This window comes from Manis pentadactyla, chromosome 2, assembly GCF_030020395.1.
Source record: "Manis pentadactyla isolate mManPen7 chromosome 2, mManPen7.hap1, whole genome shotgun sequence".
Classification (NCBI taxonomy): Eukaryota; Metazoa; Chordata; class Mammalia; order Pholidota; family Manidae; genus Manis; species Manis pentadactyla.
In genome coordinates this window covers 2,879,017-2,894,664 of record NC_080020.1, presented here as the reverse complement: position 1 = coordinate 2,894,664, position 15,648 = coordinate 2,879,017, and the positions used below count along the sequence as shown (strand labels likewise).

Sequence of the window (15,648 nt, the reverse complement as noted above, 5' to 3'; positions counted from 1 at the left end):
CAACCAAAGGGAGAACTCAAAATCTAAATTTTTCATAAAAATCCACAGTGATTATGATTTTAGCAGACCACACTTCAAGAAATGCCAACTTGAAGGGGTAGTGAACAGTTAAAATATGCTTAGTTTGAAGACATATAAAAACCCTGAAACGTAGTTTTGACATCATCATTTTAACATTTGGAGAAAAAAATTAGGAACATACAATTAAGAAAGTACCTATTTTTAAACTATGCCAAGAAAAAAAATACCATGTTAGTTTAGGAGTAAGATATAAAGTGTAGAATTCTAGAATTCTGGTCATCTGATTGCTTATGACCTAAAGTCAGCAACTTAAATATCAATAAAATAACAAAATGGTCACAAGAAAGAAGAGTATACACAGAATTTTTGTCTCTATGAGTCTATCTCTACAAGAATGTGATCATCATATTTCATTTTACATTTTCGATTTGGCAGGCCTTGTTGAAACTTTCTGACTTGTTAATATCATCCCTTCAAAAGGTAAAAATATAAAGTAAGTCATGGAAATGAGGGAAAAAAATTGTTAAATAAGTATGTGTTATAGGCAAGATGTATAATCCGGATATTATGAGCAATTCTTAGTTTATGCTTAGGAATTCACTGGAAGCTATTTTTAACAGAGCTCAGATCTCTTCCTATGACAGATCTTTTCCTCAGTTAACCTCTCTCGTCATCATTCTCAGTGTGCATAGACTTATGTGCTATATAATTATATAATTATGGCATATTCCCAGGCACACACGTAGTATCAAGTCACTATAGCAGCCGTTTTGTTTTCTCACTGGGAACAAAGTATTTCCTGCCTTAGTAATATGATGGCGTTCATGAACAGTCTACTTCCTTTATGAAAAACATTATCAATTTCTTAATTTCTTTTTCCTAAGCTATTAACATAAGTCCACATCTATGGATATTTCATACCTATGCATTTTTTTTTCTTTTGTGAGAGAATAAGCTATGATACAAATTTGATTGTTACAGTTGTGTTCTAAAGGATTCTATAGAAAAATCCGAACTGGCTTTTGAGAAGGCTTAAAAAATTAAGATCTAAAACCTTTTTTTCACCCATATTTTACTCCATATTATCTCCAGAAACAAGTGACATCCATTCAAGATAAAACTGCTGGTATAATTTAGATGAATTCTCATAATACACATCATACATATAGCATGCTATGTTGAGTTTGCATATAATTGCATAGGTACAAGGAAATTTCCCATGTGAATATTCTATTAATTTTGTATCTCTGGTTTTATATTTTAAAACTCAAACCCTGAATGAATTAGGAGCCTCAGGGCACCATGGCACAGCAGAACAGAGACGTAATCAGGTCTCTGATCTGACCCCAGGTTCCTTCAATCCACCATTCAGTCTTTCCAATGACACTTCCTCTCTGAAAAGAACAGCTCTGTTCCCAGGCCCCACGCATGCTTGACAGAACTACTGTTTTACTTTTTACTTTAGTTTAAGGAGGTAATTTGACAATTTGAGGAGTCTATTGGTATCTACCCGTCTAAAATCTACCTGTCTATTGGGAGACTTCTAATGAATTATCTGTGATTAATTTTTTCTGTTGTTTAGAACCATATCTCATGACCAAAATTGTTAGGTTTGGGCTGTCTGTGAGGCTTTTAGATTTCTTTGCTAAAGTTCATTCTGACAGCAAAGATCAGCAAGATCTTTTGAGGCTGTCTGATGGGAGAAAGAAGGGTCAGCAACCTTCAAGACATGAAAATCTGAAGGAAAAATGATTTAAAAAGCTTTTTAGGAGATTATTAGATTTATCAATGATACCACAGTGGAAGAATATAAAGACCACTGTAGATGGTTTTCTAAAGGTGCAAAGCTCAATAGACTTCAATTTAAATAGTCAACAGATATTTAACAACTCCAACAGGAGAGATACTTAAAATAACATAGAAACATTATTTTGCACTGTACTCAGTCACAAAATACCCAGATCTGTCATGGTGAATAAATGCTTACTGTTCAAACATCGAGAAGCATATAAAACAACAAATTCCCAAGCAAAACCACACACCTTAAGGAGATAAAGGGATCAATATGAGAGGTTAGGCTTCAAAGTTAAAAAAACTTTTCTACTCAGAATAAGTAAAAATTTATGAAATAAATATACAGAACACACATAAAGCACCATCTTTTGTCAGAATAAGCAAAATGGGAGGCATGAAAGTAATTATTTTTAGTAAATTGTGGTATCATAGGTCTGGGAAACATCACCTGAAAATGGAAGGGAAGTAAATTTAGTAGGAATGAAAAAGAATTTCTTTCCACAAGTAGCTCCCAGAGGTGACAGGGACTGAAAATCTAAGTCGGTTCAAGAAGACAAGAAAAAACCATGAGAGCTTCAGTCTTTCATTGGCAAGATTATCCTGATGAGGGATACACTCGTAAGCCACACTCTTCTTCAGACGCTGTTCTGTCTTGTCCCTGTGAATCCAGAACCTCACAATGTCAGGACTGGGCCATGTAAGGCCGCCTGCTTTACTGGCAGGAACGAGTGAGACACTGTGGCCAGTACACTCAGTCACACAGTCATCCAGCCGGACCACAGCTGTCCTGCCTAACGTCACACTTCTGGTGGAAGGTTAAAGCATTCCTACCCTGCTGGCTTTAGCCCTTCCCACACCCCCAACCGCCCCCAGAAGACCCAGTTTCTCTGCCCTAAAATGACAGCTCCCCAAGCACAGGACTCACTGGGACATTAGAAGTCATCCCTGTAAATCTGTCATTTTAGTCATGAAGACCTTGAAAATCCTGAGCGGTAGTGACCACCGATAATTTAATAGTCTTTTTGTGGTAGGATCTGGGCATGTATTCAAATCCAATGCTTTCCTTATCAGAGCCTGACGGAGGCGAGAACACCGGTTATCAGAACTCCAGATAAGCATGTAGAAAACTCAGTCTTAAATGTGGGGCACTCAGCATTTACCAGCTTTGATGAAAACACTATTTTGATTGATCTGTTTGATAGACAAGTTCTTTATCTCATGCCCTATTATTGAAGCAACGTGATCGTTTTTTTTTCTTTTGACTCTAGAAAATCTCTGTTCATCCTAAAAATGTCCAGACCACTCCCTGAATTCAGCATATCTAAAAAAAAATGTTACCGTTAACAGATATTTCTCTCAGGTGGCATTATAATTCCCACCATTAAATGTACACCTTATTTTACCATTTAGCGGTGGTTTCTGTATGATTTCTTCTCACCAATTTTTATAGAAAATTCTGTTAGAAGTTTTGCACAGAGGAGGTCACCAAGTTTTAATTGTACAAGTTATTAAAAGTTTGGAGCTTTTAAAATAATTTTTGTTTTACCATTTTCTGACATTTTATAACCCATCTTACTGTTTATTACCTATTTCTTCCAATAAGATTTAAGCTTCATAAAGGCAAGGGATTTCTTTTCTTCTTTTCTTTCTTTCTCTTTTGTCTTTTTTGTTTCATGATTGCCCTGCACTGTGCTTACTTCCATGTTTTCACTGAATGCATAAAAGGAAAAACTAGAAATACTGTTATCTGCTTATGCAACACTGTATCTATAGTCGTTTTCAAAATGAAATATTCTGTATTTCATTTGGGACATCAGGATTTTTAGACATGCAATAGAAGTTAATGGGAAACTTAGCATCCTAAATGCTTCTTTAAGACTTGTTCCCAAGAAATTTTCTATGACGAAAACTCCATAAAGAACACAGTCCTAATATGAGATACTTAATTTAGATGGAGACAGGTGGGGTGATTTTTTATTGACTATCAAGTCAATGTCAAAATCATTTTATTCAAAAGGACAAAGATTATCAAAATCTTCCAATTTAATCCAGATGATACTTTATACACCAGATTAATGAGAACATACTCTATTTTAAAGTTCACCTAGGAAGATTTGTTTTGGGGAGTGGAAGCAAGGAAAACATCAAATCTTATTCCTATGAACTATTCTTATTGCCAATACTGAGCGTATTTATAATCTTTAAAATAGAAAAATGTTCCTATCTCAGATTCATATATTCTTTTATTTTTCTGCTTTCTCCTCACTTTATAGTCTCTCCAGTAATTTTTGAGTTAAGCCAGACTGATCTCCTGAGACTGTGAATCATAAAATTTGTCACATATTTTCTAATTACTAAGTGATGAGATGGCTCTGATGCCAGAGAGGTTTAAAATGATAAGCTAAATTGAGAAAATCTTATTTCTCAGCAAACCACAGTAGGATAGACGAAAGAATAATTCAAGTGTAAATTTTAACTGGCTACAATCACAAGAAGAGAGGAAAATAAAGTTTTCACCAGCTACTCTAAGGTTTGCTGCCTTTCCGTGATTTCCTGCAGATTCAAACCATTCTTCTTTGAAAAGGACAGAGACTAGAGGAGGTCCTGTTGTTTAATTTCCTATTATTTTGATTTGATCCATTATTTCAGAGAAAAACGCAAATGGGTTGACTTCAGAGAATGGTTACAGTTCCTTTTATGTACAGAATCACTAATTCTGCAGGGTGATTTGTACTTGTCTTTTAGAAGGCATTACCTATTAAGAAGGTCAGAATGGCGGTTTCATATGGCCAGTGAGAACAAGCATGGAAAGGTTTTAAAAGACAAACCTACCAAAAAACCCCCAGAGAATCATTCATAGGATATCAAAATCTGGAATTCTAAAACCTAAGGTTCCATTTCATAGGCTGCATTTGGCAGCAGATCCATGCAGCTTCTTAAGTATTTATTTAGGGTTGCAGATTAAGTCTGGGGAGCTGTAATGGTCAGAAACCTGTTTCAAACATTCCTATGTTCCAAACCTGAACAAGTATTCTTTTCTGAGCAACAAAATTCCATGGCAGCGACACGTTTTCGTTATATTTTCTATAGTAACACATTTACCCAGGACCCACGGTAATATCATCCACTCGACGATGGTTGGTGGCGGACCTTGCCTGTTCAGGTCTGACCTGTCGATGTGCTGAGAGGCGAGCAGCAGCAGGAACAAAAAAGTCAAGTAGGACGCTGTGTGGCAGATGAACTTGATGAACGGCTTTCTGATGAACAGTCCAAGCGGGCTTTTAGGAGCTATCAGGTAGCACACGGAGAAGACAGGGAAAAGCAGCCCTATGATGAAGCACGTCACCATCTTCACCGCCCAGTGTCTTCTCCTCCAGCCTGGGAACTCATCGTACCAGCGAGAGGCCAGCAGTTGCTGACAGTTGGGCTGGGCCACAAACTACAGGGGAAGCAGAGGGACAGGGAGAGTCAGTGCTACGGGCCGTGGCTTCCATTTGTCAACCAGAACACAGAGTTATCTTTGCATCGGAAGTTCTGTTTTAAATAATTTCATATTCAACCAATCATAAATGCGTTAAGTCATTCTGTGAGCAAAGCCCATCTGTGGAAGGCTTTATATTCAGGGGGCAGGGCTGTGTGCTCAGCCTGATGTGTCCAAGTCAAAATACCACAGCCGCAGTTGAGGAAACAACAGCAGAGGTGGGGAGTAATACTGATGGATATTGGTTGATATTGGTTGTATTGACAAAGGAACAAAGCTGTGTACAGAGATATGCACGTGTATGTACCTATATAAGAACTGTAACGTATAGCATAAAGTAAAAAATGTTAATAGTGGCTATTTCTTGGTGTAGTGGTTATTTTTTGATTTTGACATTTTCCACACATGCTTTTCATTGTTAAACTTTCAACATTTTCTGTAATAAACACTGACTACTTTGATCATCAGAAAAAGTAAATACATTCTTACTTAGGTTGAGGCAATAAGAAAACATACATGAAAGCATATTAGGGTTACTAGAATGTACATCATCATAGCTGAATTTGCTGGACATAAACCAAATACTTGACTGAAGTATAGTCAGTTACCATACAGCAAACATTTCACAAGCTTGGCATCATTTTATCCTGCCAACATGTTTGAGATACAGCATAGACCTTACTCTATTTTAAGAATAAGGATAGAGGGAGTAGTAAGAGGCCAGTAAATGCATTCAAGGTTACAGATCTAGTAAATGATGACATGTTCGACTATCTGGCCCAGAACTTTTTTTCTGCACACTGCCCTTCTCACTGGGATTGACAACTAAGCATTATGTAATAAATTCAGAGGGTGGTGTGTTCTCTTCCAGATGTTGCCCCCATTTGGAAGATGATCTGGACTCTGAATGGGCAGATTCATGTAAGTGCAGAAGAGAGGGGAAGGCAGTTCAAGGTAAGGTGTGGTGGGGAGAGGGCATGTTCTGGTGAAAAAAACACAGTGTGTCTAAGGGATGCCCTGTGGGCAGTTTTGAATGTAGTAGAAACTTTGCTCTTTTGTCTGGGACTCAGGAAAGTTCTACTGGCATCGAAAATAGGCCTCCCTACCCTAGAAGCAAACTAAATACTTGGCGCTTTCATAGGACTCCTCCCTCCCTGATATTCCCCATTTTTCTTCTTGAGTCTTGGCCTGTACTGATCTTCTTTCGGCAAGACTGTGCTCTTATTCTTTTATGATAGTGAGCAAGCAAAATGATCCCTGGCTACACAGAAAGGGTCTGGATCGTCATAAATCAAAAGCTGTTTCAGAGTGAAAGGAGAGGTGGGGTGACTGATGCACAAGGCAATTCAGCAACTGAGGGGTGCCAACATACGGGCTGGAAGTGGGGTGACTTCTCAAGCAGCTCTTCCTGTTCATCTTACCCTACTCAGCAAAGGATACAGGGTGCAAAGAAATATATAAAAAATTGAATTGAGTTTCAATGGGTTCAGTAACTACAGATGAAACAAAATAAACCTGCATCTCTTCAAGACTGGGATGGTGAGGGCTCTCTTCCTAATTTTGTAAGTAAATAAGCTTCAGGCTCCGTCATTAGTAAAAGTGATATTTATAATCCAAAGAATAGCTTTTGTTGACATGCTTCTTGCTCTTTATCTGGGCAAAGTCAGGTATTTGAAAGTCAAAATAGGGTTCTTCCTGATATATCTGCAGAGTTATCCACAAAGAATGATATAGGTCATCAATAAGCTCTGTTCTCACTAAGAGCTGCACCGCTTCACCTCAACACAGTCCTTCCTGTTGCATTTTAGGAGCAAGTTATCTTTTTTCTATTTGTTTCATATAAATATTCCTCACACTACTAGAACTTAGCACAGTTGAAAGGCCTTCATAGAAGGAAATTAAAGAACTTTATGGAAGATGCAGGATATAGGGAATAGTTGCCATAATCTCATTAATCCTCAGAGACTGAAGAACTAAGTAGGAACGACATATTTCATACCTGCAGACAAAGTAAAAGCAAGGTATGTAACCTTGTTCAACGTGGTCTGGGTGAATTCTAGGACTACAAACTCTTCGCCCCTGGGCCAAAATCCCATTAGAGCACGGGACACCCCAGGGCAGTCGAGCATAACTTTATTGGGAACACTTAAGATTTGCTTGGAGAACTACTTCTGTAGCCTAATACACACACACAGACTGTGCTAACCTGACTAGAAGAAACAAATCATATAAACCTCATAAGACACCTGCCATTGCCAAACACTACATTAGCCTTCATTTTTACTGATGTGTTTTTCTTAAAAGATCTCTTTCTTTAACTACTGGGAAGTACACCTCTGTGCTTAGTAAAGGAATGGGGTACACATTTGTTTATCAAGTGCAGGCATAGAGAGGTAAGAATAGAGGCATTTTTGTATGCCATTAATTGGTTTTCCATGAAAAAATGGGTTTCCTGGTTAAATTAGTTACCAAAGTTAAGGATTTAAAATAGTAAAACTTTCATACACAATCTTTCAGAGTCTTTGGTTGATAAAGGGGAATTCAAACATTTCAGTATCTCGTGTGGGCCTTCCTTCTGTGGCTTCTTTCCCCACCTGTTTCCTCCTTTGTACTTATTCCTCATTCGCTCCTTCCTGTCTGTCTGTCTATCTCTCCCCTCCACCTGCCTCTTCATTTACTTGAATTATGTAGAAGAATACTCGGCTTTCGCCCAACTCCTGCTGAAGGACATCCTCGGACAGGGGCCACCCTGTCTCTGGCACCTGCCACTGGTCCATCCAGCGAAGTTCTCTGCAGATGGGCCGCTGTGCTGCCTGCAGCGTGCTGGGAGCCCCCAGCGCCTGCCGCCTCTGCCCCGTCGCGTCCCAGGGGCGGCATCTTCTGCACCATTAATAACCTCTAAAAATTTAAAAAGCCTGATCTCATGATTATTTATAAAAACTGAGTCATGTAATTCCAAATATTGAAGACATGGTGGAGAATGTTGACTCTAATCTCATTTTTTTAAAAAGAGAAAGTGAAATCCAGTATCAGTGATTTCAAAAATAATACTCAAAGTACTAAGACACCCAAAATCATAAAAGAAACAAGGAAAAGAGTGAGAAAAGGCGTCAAGCTGAAGAGTAAAAACAAAGACCCCCAAAACCAAAACCAACAAACAAGAAACTTCATCACTCCATGGGGAGAATTAAATATAACTGGATACAGACAAAATATGCAGAAGAGAATTCAAGAATTAATGGAGCCCTAATAATTAAAATAACTATGGATCACATTTATTTGGTATTTGTCCTTCATTTTTTTCTCTTTTTGGTTTAGAAATGTGTATGCAAAGTTCAAACTGTAGCCATATTCTGTATAAAAGCAAAATCTAGATTCTGGGAACAACCAGTCTGGTTACTTGACGCATCTTGACTAAGTCAGATAGTTTTGTCCGAGTCTCCATTGGTTGCTGGCTGATTCTAGAGAGTTGAAACTTTTGGGTTGAAGGTATTACAGCGATTTAGATATAAACAATTTGATTTTTTTGCTTAAAAAGGACCCCAGATTCATATACACACCAGTTCCCTCAGGTTCGTATTGTTTATTTCTTAGCAATTCACAAATAATCTATATTGTTTGGGGCTTCATTTTCTCTGCCCAGGAATGTCTTTCAACATCTCATTGTTTAATGTTGATATCAAGCCTTAGGGATTAATTGTAGGAAGAAGAGCTTCAGGGAATCATTTTGTCCATAGCTAAAAATCTTTTCTTTCTTCTACTCCAGCCCCCAATTCCCTTTATAGCTGCCAGTGGCCTTTAGCTGTCTGGGCCTCTCCCTGTGTCCTAGAGATAGCTCTAGTTGTATCCCTAATTAAAACAATTCTCTGGTCTCCCGGGGTTCGGTCATGTTCTGATACACATGCCCCATCAGTGCATAGCTAATCAGACTCGCAGCATTTTCACAGGGTCCTCCATAATTTCATCAAACCAATAGCACTCAGCATCATTTAGGAGATGGACATTGGCTAGATAAGTGGTTAGACGCCCAGCAGCTGTCAGAACCAGATAAATGTGTCTCCTGGGGATTCAACATACGTTGGGGCCTGACCATGTGGCAGGTAAGCTAATACAGAGCGTTCCATGACTTGTTAAAAAAGCAGGAGGGTGTAAGGGGGACTGTGCCCCACAAGAAATGATCAGGGGAAATCGCAAAGAGGAATTTGTTAGGTATGCCTGAAATAACAGGCAGAACTTTGACAGGCAACACATGATGGAAGGATGTATTTTCATTTGGATAGAGAGAAAATCATGTTAAAAACTTGAGGATGGAAGTAAGCATGTTAGTTGTCCTTTGTGCTGTAAGGTTACAATCAGTGTGAATATACTAGAGATGGAGTGAAGAGAAATTATACCCCTATTGCATAATCTCATTTTAATTACTAAAATGTCACAAAATAGAGGATTGCTGTAAAGAGATTTCTATAAGGAACTTATCTTCAGAAGATAAAATTCAAGCCTCTGGGAATTCTGATAAAATAACTAGTTGGCTAATTGAGCTTTGAACAACCTCATTAAAAGGTAAAAAAATTAATGATGGTTTGATCAGATCTGGGAAGCTGTTAGCTAAAAACTTTGACATTAGTCATGAAGAATGATTGCTAAACCCTAATTCTGTCTTCTGCAGGCTCTGCTGGCTGTCTGTCCCCCCGGCTCTGTCGAGATTAAAGAATCTCCTACCAGTCATCAGATCACCCGATGATTTCCCGTGGACATGCATGTCAGATTCAGATTTGCAGACTGGGACTCAAGAAACTGCCTAGGGCACCACTTCTGATGTCTACATGTCCAGCAGGAAGACAACAAGTAAAACTCTGTCTGATAGTGTTGGTGACGCAGGGGCAGATTTCAATTTTTTAAGTCATTTCTGGGCCGAAATTCAAAACTGGTTTGACAACTGCTCTGAGATGATGAGTGGGCAGTCATGGGAAGTCAAAAATGCAAAGGCAGAGGAAATAAAGTGGGAAGTGATAAACCCAACATGGAGCACATTCAACTATCGAACTTGGCAAACTGCACCTAATTTCGGTGGTGGGGAGGTTAGAGTCAATAGATATTGTTAGTTCTTTGAATACCACCCAGGGCAGCGGTTGGTGGAAATTTCACATCTATTCAATATACTGCTCCTTATAGATATGAAGAATTGTTTTAAACTATTGTGAAAAGCAGATGAATAGCTGACAGTTATTCCTAGGTGGGTACCTATGTGCTTTCTTAAAAATGAACAGAGAAGTGGAGGCAGAAAATTACATAATTTTGAAGGAATCATCATTTGCCTGTTGAATCGTGTAGGTGAAAAATAGGTGAGACTCGGTCCCCAGTCTCTCATGAGCCCCCGTGTTTCTGCACAGGGGAGTGGCCTGGCCACAAGGGTGTTCCTTGCAGGGACAGCCACTAAGGACCTTATTCTGCTCTAATATCTTTTGTTAGGATGAGAATCCAAAAGAACACTAGTCCTTATGAGATGAAAGGATATATAAGTCAGTCTTTTTTTTTCCCCTACTCTATCCCTTTTCACATAATATCAAGATCAAGTCCCTCTGGAAAAATTAAATTGTGCAAGGCCCTGTAAAATAGGGTCTTCTTTTATACCTTCTTTCGTGAATCAAGAGCTGACATCTCAGGGCAGAGTCTGTCTACCCTGCCATTTTATACACAAATAATTTCAGTGAAGAGTCACATTGGTTTCAGATGTGGTAGATCTGCTAAACAGGATGCCTTTAACTCTAGTCTCAGGGTCACGAATAAGGTCCCTTCTGTTTTCATCCCCTCATCTCTTTTTCTTCCACTGAACTCCTTTCTGCCCACCCCTGACAACAGCTGGTCAGAGATCTCAGCCAACACATTTCCTGGGCTAAAAAAAATGGTATTCAGTTGTTAACTGTTTATTGAGGTTGGGGTGAAACTGATTGGTCTGCAATATGTGTTTTGGACACAGCAGAGGCCACACAGTATCTGACCCACGGAGTCTGTCGGCTCCAGCCCCCAGCACCAGAGCCGAGAACTGAAGATAAACAACATGGAAAAGCGCCAGAGAAAACCGTTTCAGGTGCGCCTGCCAGGCTCTGACATCACTTCCCTAAAGCAGAAGAGAGAAAGAGTAAAGGTCTGGTGAAGGGAACATCACGTCCTTCTTTCTCCCCTAAGCTCGGTATTTGTCACGGACGCCTGTTTGCCTGCAGCGTTCTCTGCCAGCCCTTCTCTGTCGCCTCTGCCCTGCGTCTCACCTAGCCCCCATTTCTCATAAGGATTAATGAATAATGGACTTCCCTCTTACCTTTTTTTTATAAAATAACCTAAGTTATGTTTGTCAGAATGAAGGATGTATCTTCTACCTCATCCATTTCAGGACCCCCACTTGCCATGGGCACAAGAGTGGCCGGCCTGTTCACATCCTGGTCTGTGCAGCCTTAGGACGGACGGCTGAGTTAAGGAACATGTCAGTGTGGAAGGACAGGTCATGGAGCATGTGTGACGAATAACCAGAAAACAAGGAATACGCTTTTGCACATGAGGAAATTAAGTTACTGGAAACTGGGACCTGCAGCCATCAGTGGGGATTCTTCAATGGAACTCAACCTGCGACCCTAAGGATCTGGGTGCAAATAACCTCACTGATATTCTCTAACCCAACAAGCTTCTGTCCTTGTGAATATGGGAAGTTTTGTACATCACTATATCCCCCTACGATCTCGAAGGCTTTGTTGAAATACGTTCCCTCGTTGTATTAGTATTCTAGAGCTGCTATACTAAAGTGCCACAAATGGAGTGGCTTAAAACAATAGAAATTTATTATCTCACAGTTCTGGAGGCTGCAAGTCCAAAATCAAGGTGTTGGCAGGGCCCTGCTCCCTGTGAGGCTGGCTGGAATCCTTCCTGGCTTCTTCCTGCCTCTGGTAGCAACTGCCGACCCCTGGCATCCTTGCCCACAGGGGCATGACTTCAGTCTCTGCCTCTGTCATCTCGTGGCCTTCCCCTGGGGGGATCCTCTCCTCTGCTCTTAAGAGGATGCCAGTCAGATTAAGTCAAGCACTCTCCTACTGCATGCAGTAGGATGTCATCTTAACCAATTTCATCAGGTATGAGCTTTTTCCAAATACAGTCAAATTCTGAAGTACAGAGGTTAGGACCTTAAAGTATCTTTTGAGAGGACACAATGCAAACCACACATTCACACTTAGTCATCTCCTAGTAGCTGTCTAGTGTATAGCTTTTGGTTCTAGAGTTTACATTAAAAATTACCATTTCAAATGCTCCACATTTCAAGTCCATATTTCAAGTCCGTATTTCAAGTCCATAAATAATTTTTCAAACAGTGTCCCCGACTCCATGTTCAATCCTCCTTCTCCTGACTATTCTATTGTTTTTACTTTATTTTCACATAAGGCTTGATGACAAATGACAATGAGTAGGAAGGAAGAAAGACGAGCCAGTTATCAACAACATTATGAAATGAGGGGACTTCCCATTAGGTAATAAACTATCCATATGATGCACATTTAAGATTGTGTGAAAAAAAAAGTCCTATACATAAAACCATCTCCCGTATCAGTCTGCTATTGTAAATAAGTCTTCTTCCTAAGGGCTTTCTGGAAACATGCATATTTTAACTGGCATAAATTAGTACATTGCTTGGGCAAGCAAGGCATTAAGCACATATATAACTGCTACCCAGTTGAGGCAGAGCTTTCATGCATTGGGATGAAAACAAATAATGGTGGCTGGGAAAACGTGATGCATGAAACCATGGCCTGGTTTGGTATTATGCCCTTAGTGAGGAACTCTAAGGATGCAGGAGTAACACATGGATGCTAACGATCTGAGAGATGACATCTGAGATGAGGAATATAATAGGATGCTCCAAGATAAGAAAAAATTTGAGTTTTGCCTGGTTTGATCACATTCCTTAGGTTAAATTATCAGTACATTATTTTTTCTAAAAACTACCACTTGAAAGTCACATTGACACCTATAGCTCAGTAAGCTCATACTTAGTTATTTTGGACTATAACACCGCTTATCTATGTGCATATATTGCTTAGCGGCACATTATCTGAGACATGACCTCCTCTCCATCCACTAAGTTAAGATCTAGAGAGTCTCTGGCAATAAAAACATCATGTTGTTCAACTGTATTTCCCTCTGATCATATGTCCTTCGTCTATCCACGCACACTAACAAGAAAACAACCCATACTTTAAAAATGGACCCAAGGTTTGAACAGAAATCATCAAAAGATAAACTGATGGCAAATAAGCACCTGAACGATGCCCAGCGTCATTCGTCATTAGGGAAATGCAAGTGGAACCCATGATGAGCTGTCACTCACCACACACCTGTCAGAATGGTTTGAATAGAAAAGACTAACTATGATGTCTGTTGGTAGGAATTTGGAGAATCTGGAACTCTCAGACATTGCCCATCAAAGTGTAAGTGGTCAACTGCTTTGGAAAAGAGTTTGCAGGTTTTTTCTTTTTTTTTTAAACATGCACTTACTGTATGATGGACTCACTCCAATCCCAAGCATTTATCCCAAAGAACGGAGGGCATATGTTGATAGAAAGACTTGTCTACAAATGTCAGACTAGCTCTGTTTGTAATCACAAGAACAAGAATAATTCAAAGTTCCATTAACTGGTGAATGGATTTTTTAAATAGCAGTATATCCATACCATGGAAGATTATTCAGGAGTAAAGAGGAATGAGTTACTGCGTTACACACACAGTTGAATCTCACAGTCAGTACGCTGCATGAAAGAAGCGGGGAGGGGGGAAGAGCACATTTTGTGTAATTCCATTTATATAAACTCAAGAAAATGCAAACTAGTCTCTAAGTGACACGAAGCCGGCCAGCAGTTGCCTGAGAAGGGGCGGGGCATGCAGGGAGCGATTGTAAAGGGGAAAGGAAACTCACAATAAATAGGTCCGCTAGTTTAGCTGTGGTCATGGTTCCACAGGGGTACCCGCGTGAGAACACAGTCCTCACTTTAAATAGGCACAGTTTATTGTATGTCAGATTCTCCTCAATAAAGTTGTTCAAAAACACAAGCACACTGCAAATGACCTACCTCCCATCTTACCAAGTCAGATTTCCTTTGCACTTACCTCTTTATTTCTTTTCCACGCTCCTCCTTAGCTCTGGAGAAGGGCCTGTTGTTCCCCATCACCCAGTCCCTCGCCCCCGTACCTGCACCGTGGCTGCTGGTCCAGGCGATTTAACTGTGGAACACAGCTCAAGGCTCGTGGGCCATCTAATAGGCACTAACCACTCATGGAAGTTCCACAGAAACCCTGGTTGAAATCATTAACCTTAACAATAAGAAGGATGCTAGCATTTCCACAGACTATCAAATTAGCTGCTTCTCTTATTTCTTAACATGATGTGAGACGGTTCCAGCAGCTTCCTGGGAAACTCACTGTGTCGCCTGAGTGGATTATAGGCTGAGAAGGCTGCCTTGGTCCAGGTTAGATGTTTAGAAATTATTACAAATCAAGATTTTCTTGGAAAACACATCTTTACAAGGGGCACAGAGGCAGAGTATTTGAAGTAGTTGTCAAGGGACTACATTTCGGAGTTGTAGCTCCGTTCCACGGGAAGCCGTGAAAGAAGGGCAGGACTGGAAACGGCTAAGGTGGTTTCCAGAGCTCTTTAACCCTCCTGATAGCGCTTTAAAGGAAGACAATCATGATATCATTTCCGCTACCTTGCTCTTTGGGCAGTCAGAGATAGGCATGCCTGATGAAAAATTAAAAAAAAAAAAAAAAAAAGAAAGATAAACCAATCTCAAGGAATTTGTGTCCTTAACTAAAACTATTGATGATGTCCAAACATTGAGAAGAAAATACCAATGTTATAGACAATTAGGCAGTAAAAACATTGATGTTAAAAATGCATATGTCTGAACTAAACTTCTTTCACTTCCAGTCTCCATACAGAGGACAGTATTGTTCGCTACTCATAGAAAACAGAAACACTTTGAAAGCAGAGTCAAAGTTTTTTTCCCTTATGTTATTATGAGCATATAACAGACAACACATCCTGAGGAGTTAAAGCAGCTTATATGCTTTGACTTGGAATTCTCAATACCCCGTATCTCTCTATTCGAAAAGGCAAATATACCCCAAACTCCATTTCATCAAGTTATAAACCTCTATAATACAGTCTGTGTGTAAATCAGGGATTGTCCCTAAAAAATTTCCAGTAAGGAATACCTCATTTCATTGTGATTCACAGACACTGTGTTTTTTACACACTGACGGTTTGTGGCAATCACGTGTTGAACGAGTTTGTGGGAGTCATTTCTCCAACAGCC

At 39.7% G+C, this 15,648-nt stretch overlaps 1 protein-coding gene across 7 annotated transcripts in view; it reads right to left on the bottom strand.

Annotated features, from left to right (window-relative positions):
• The window catches only part of TRPC4 (transient receptor potential cation channel subfamily C member 4), a 151,947-nt gene that overhangs the window by 47,722 nt on the left and 88,577 nt on the right, over positions 1-15,648 (bottom strand). For 3 of the 7 annotated variants that reach the window (XM_036904931.2, XM_036904930.2, XM_036904929.2), the window contains one exon: positions 4,918-5,254. The exons of 1 other annotated variant lie outside the window; for it this stretch is intronic. In XM_036904931.2, coding sequence (XP_036760826.1) covers positions 4,918-5,254 — 337 coding nt within the window. Of the gene's footprint in view, positions 1-4,917; positions 5,255-15,648 lie in introns of those variants that run through there. 3 more of the 7 variants (XM_057489461.1, XM_036904935.2, XM_036904934.2) reach the window with 3 other exon arrangements.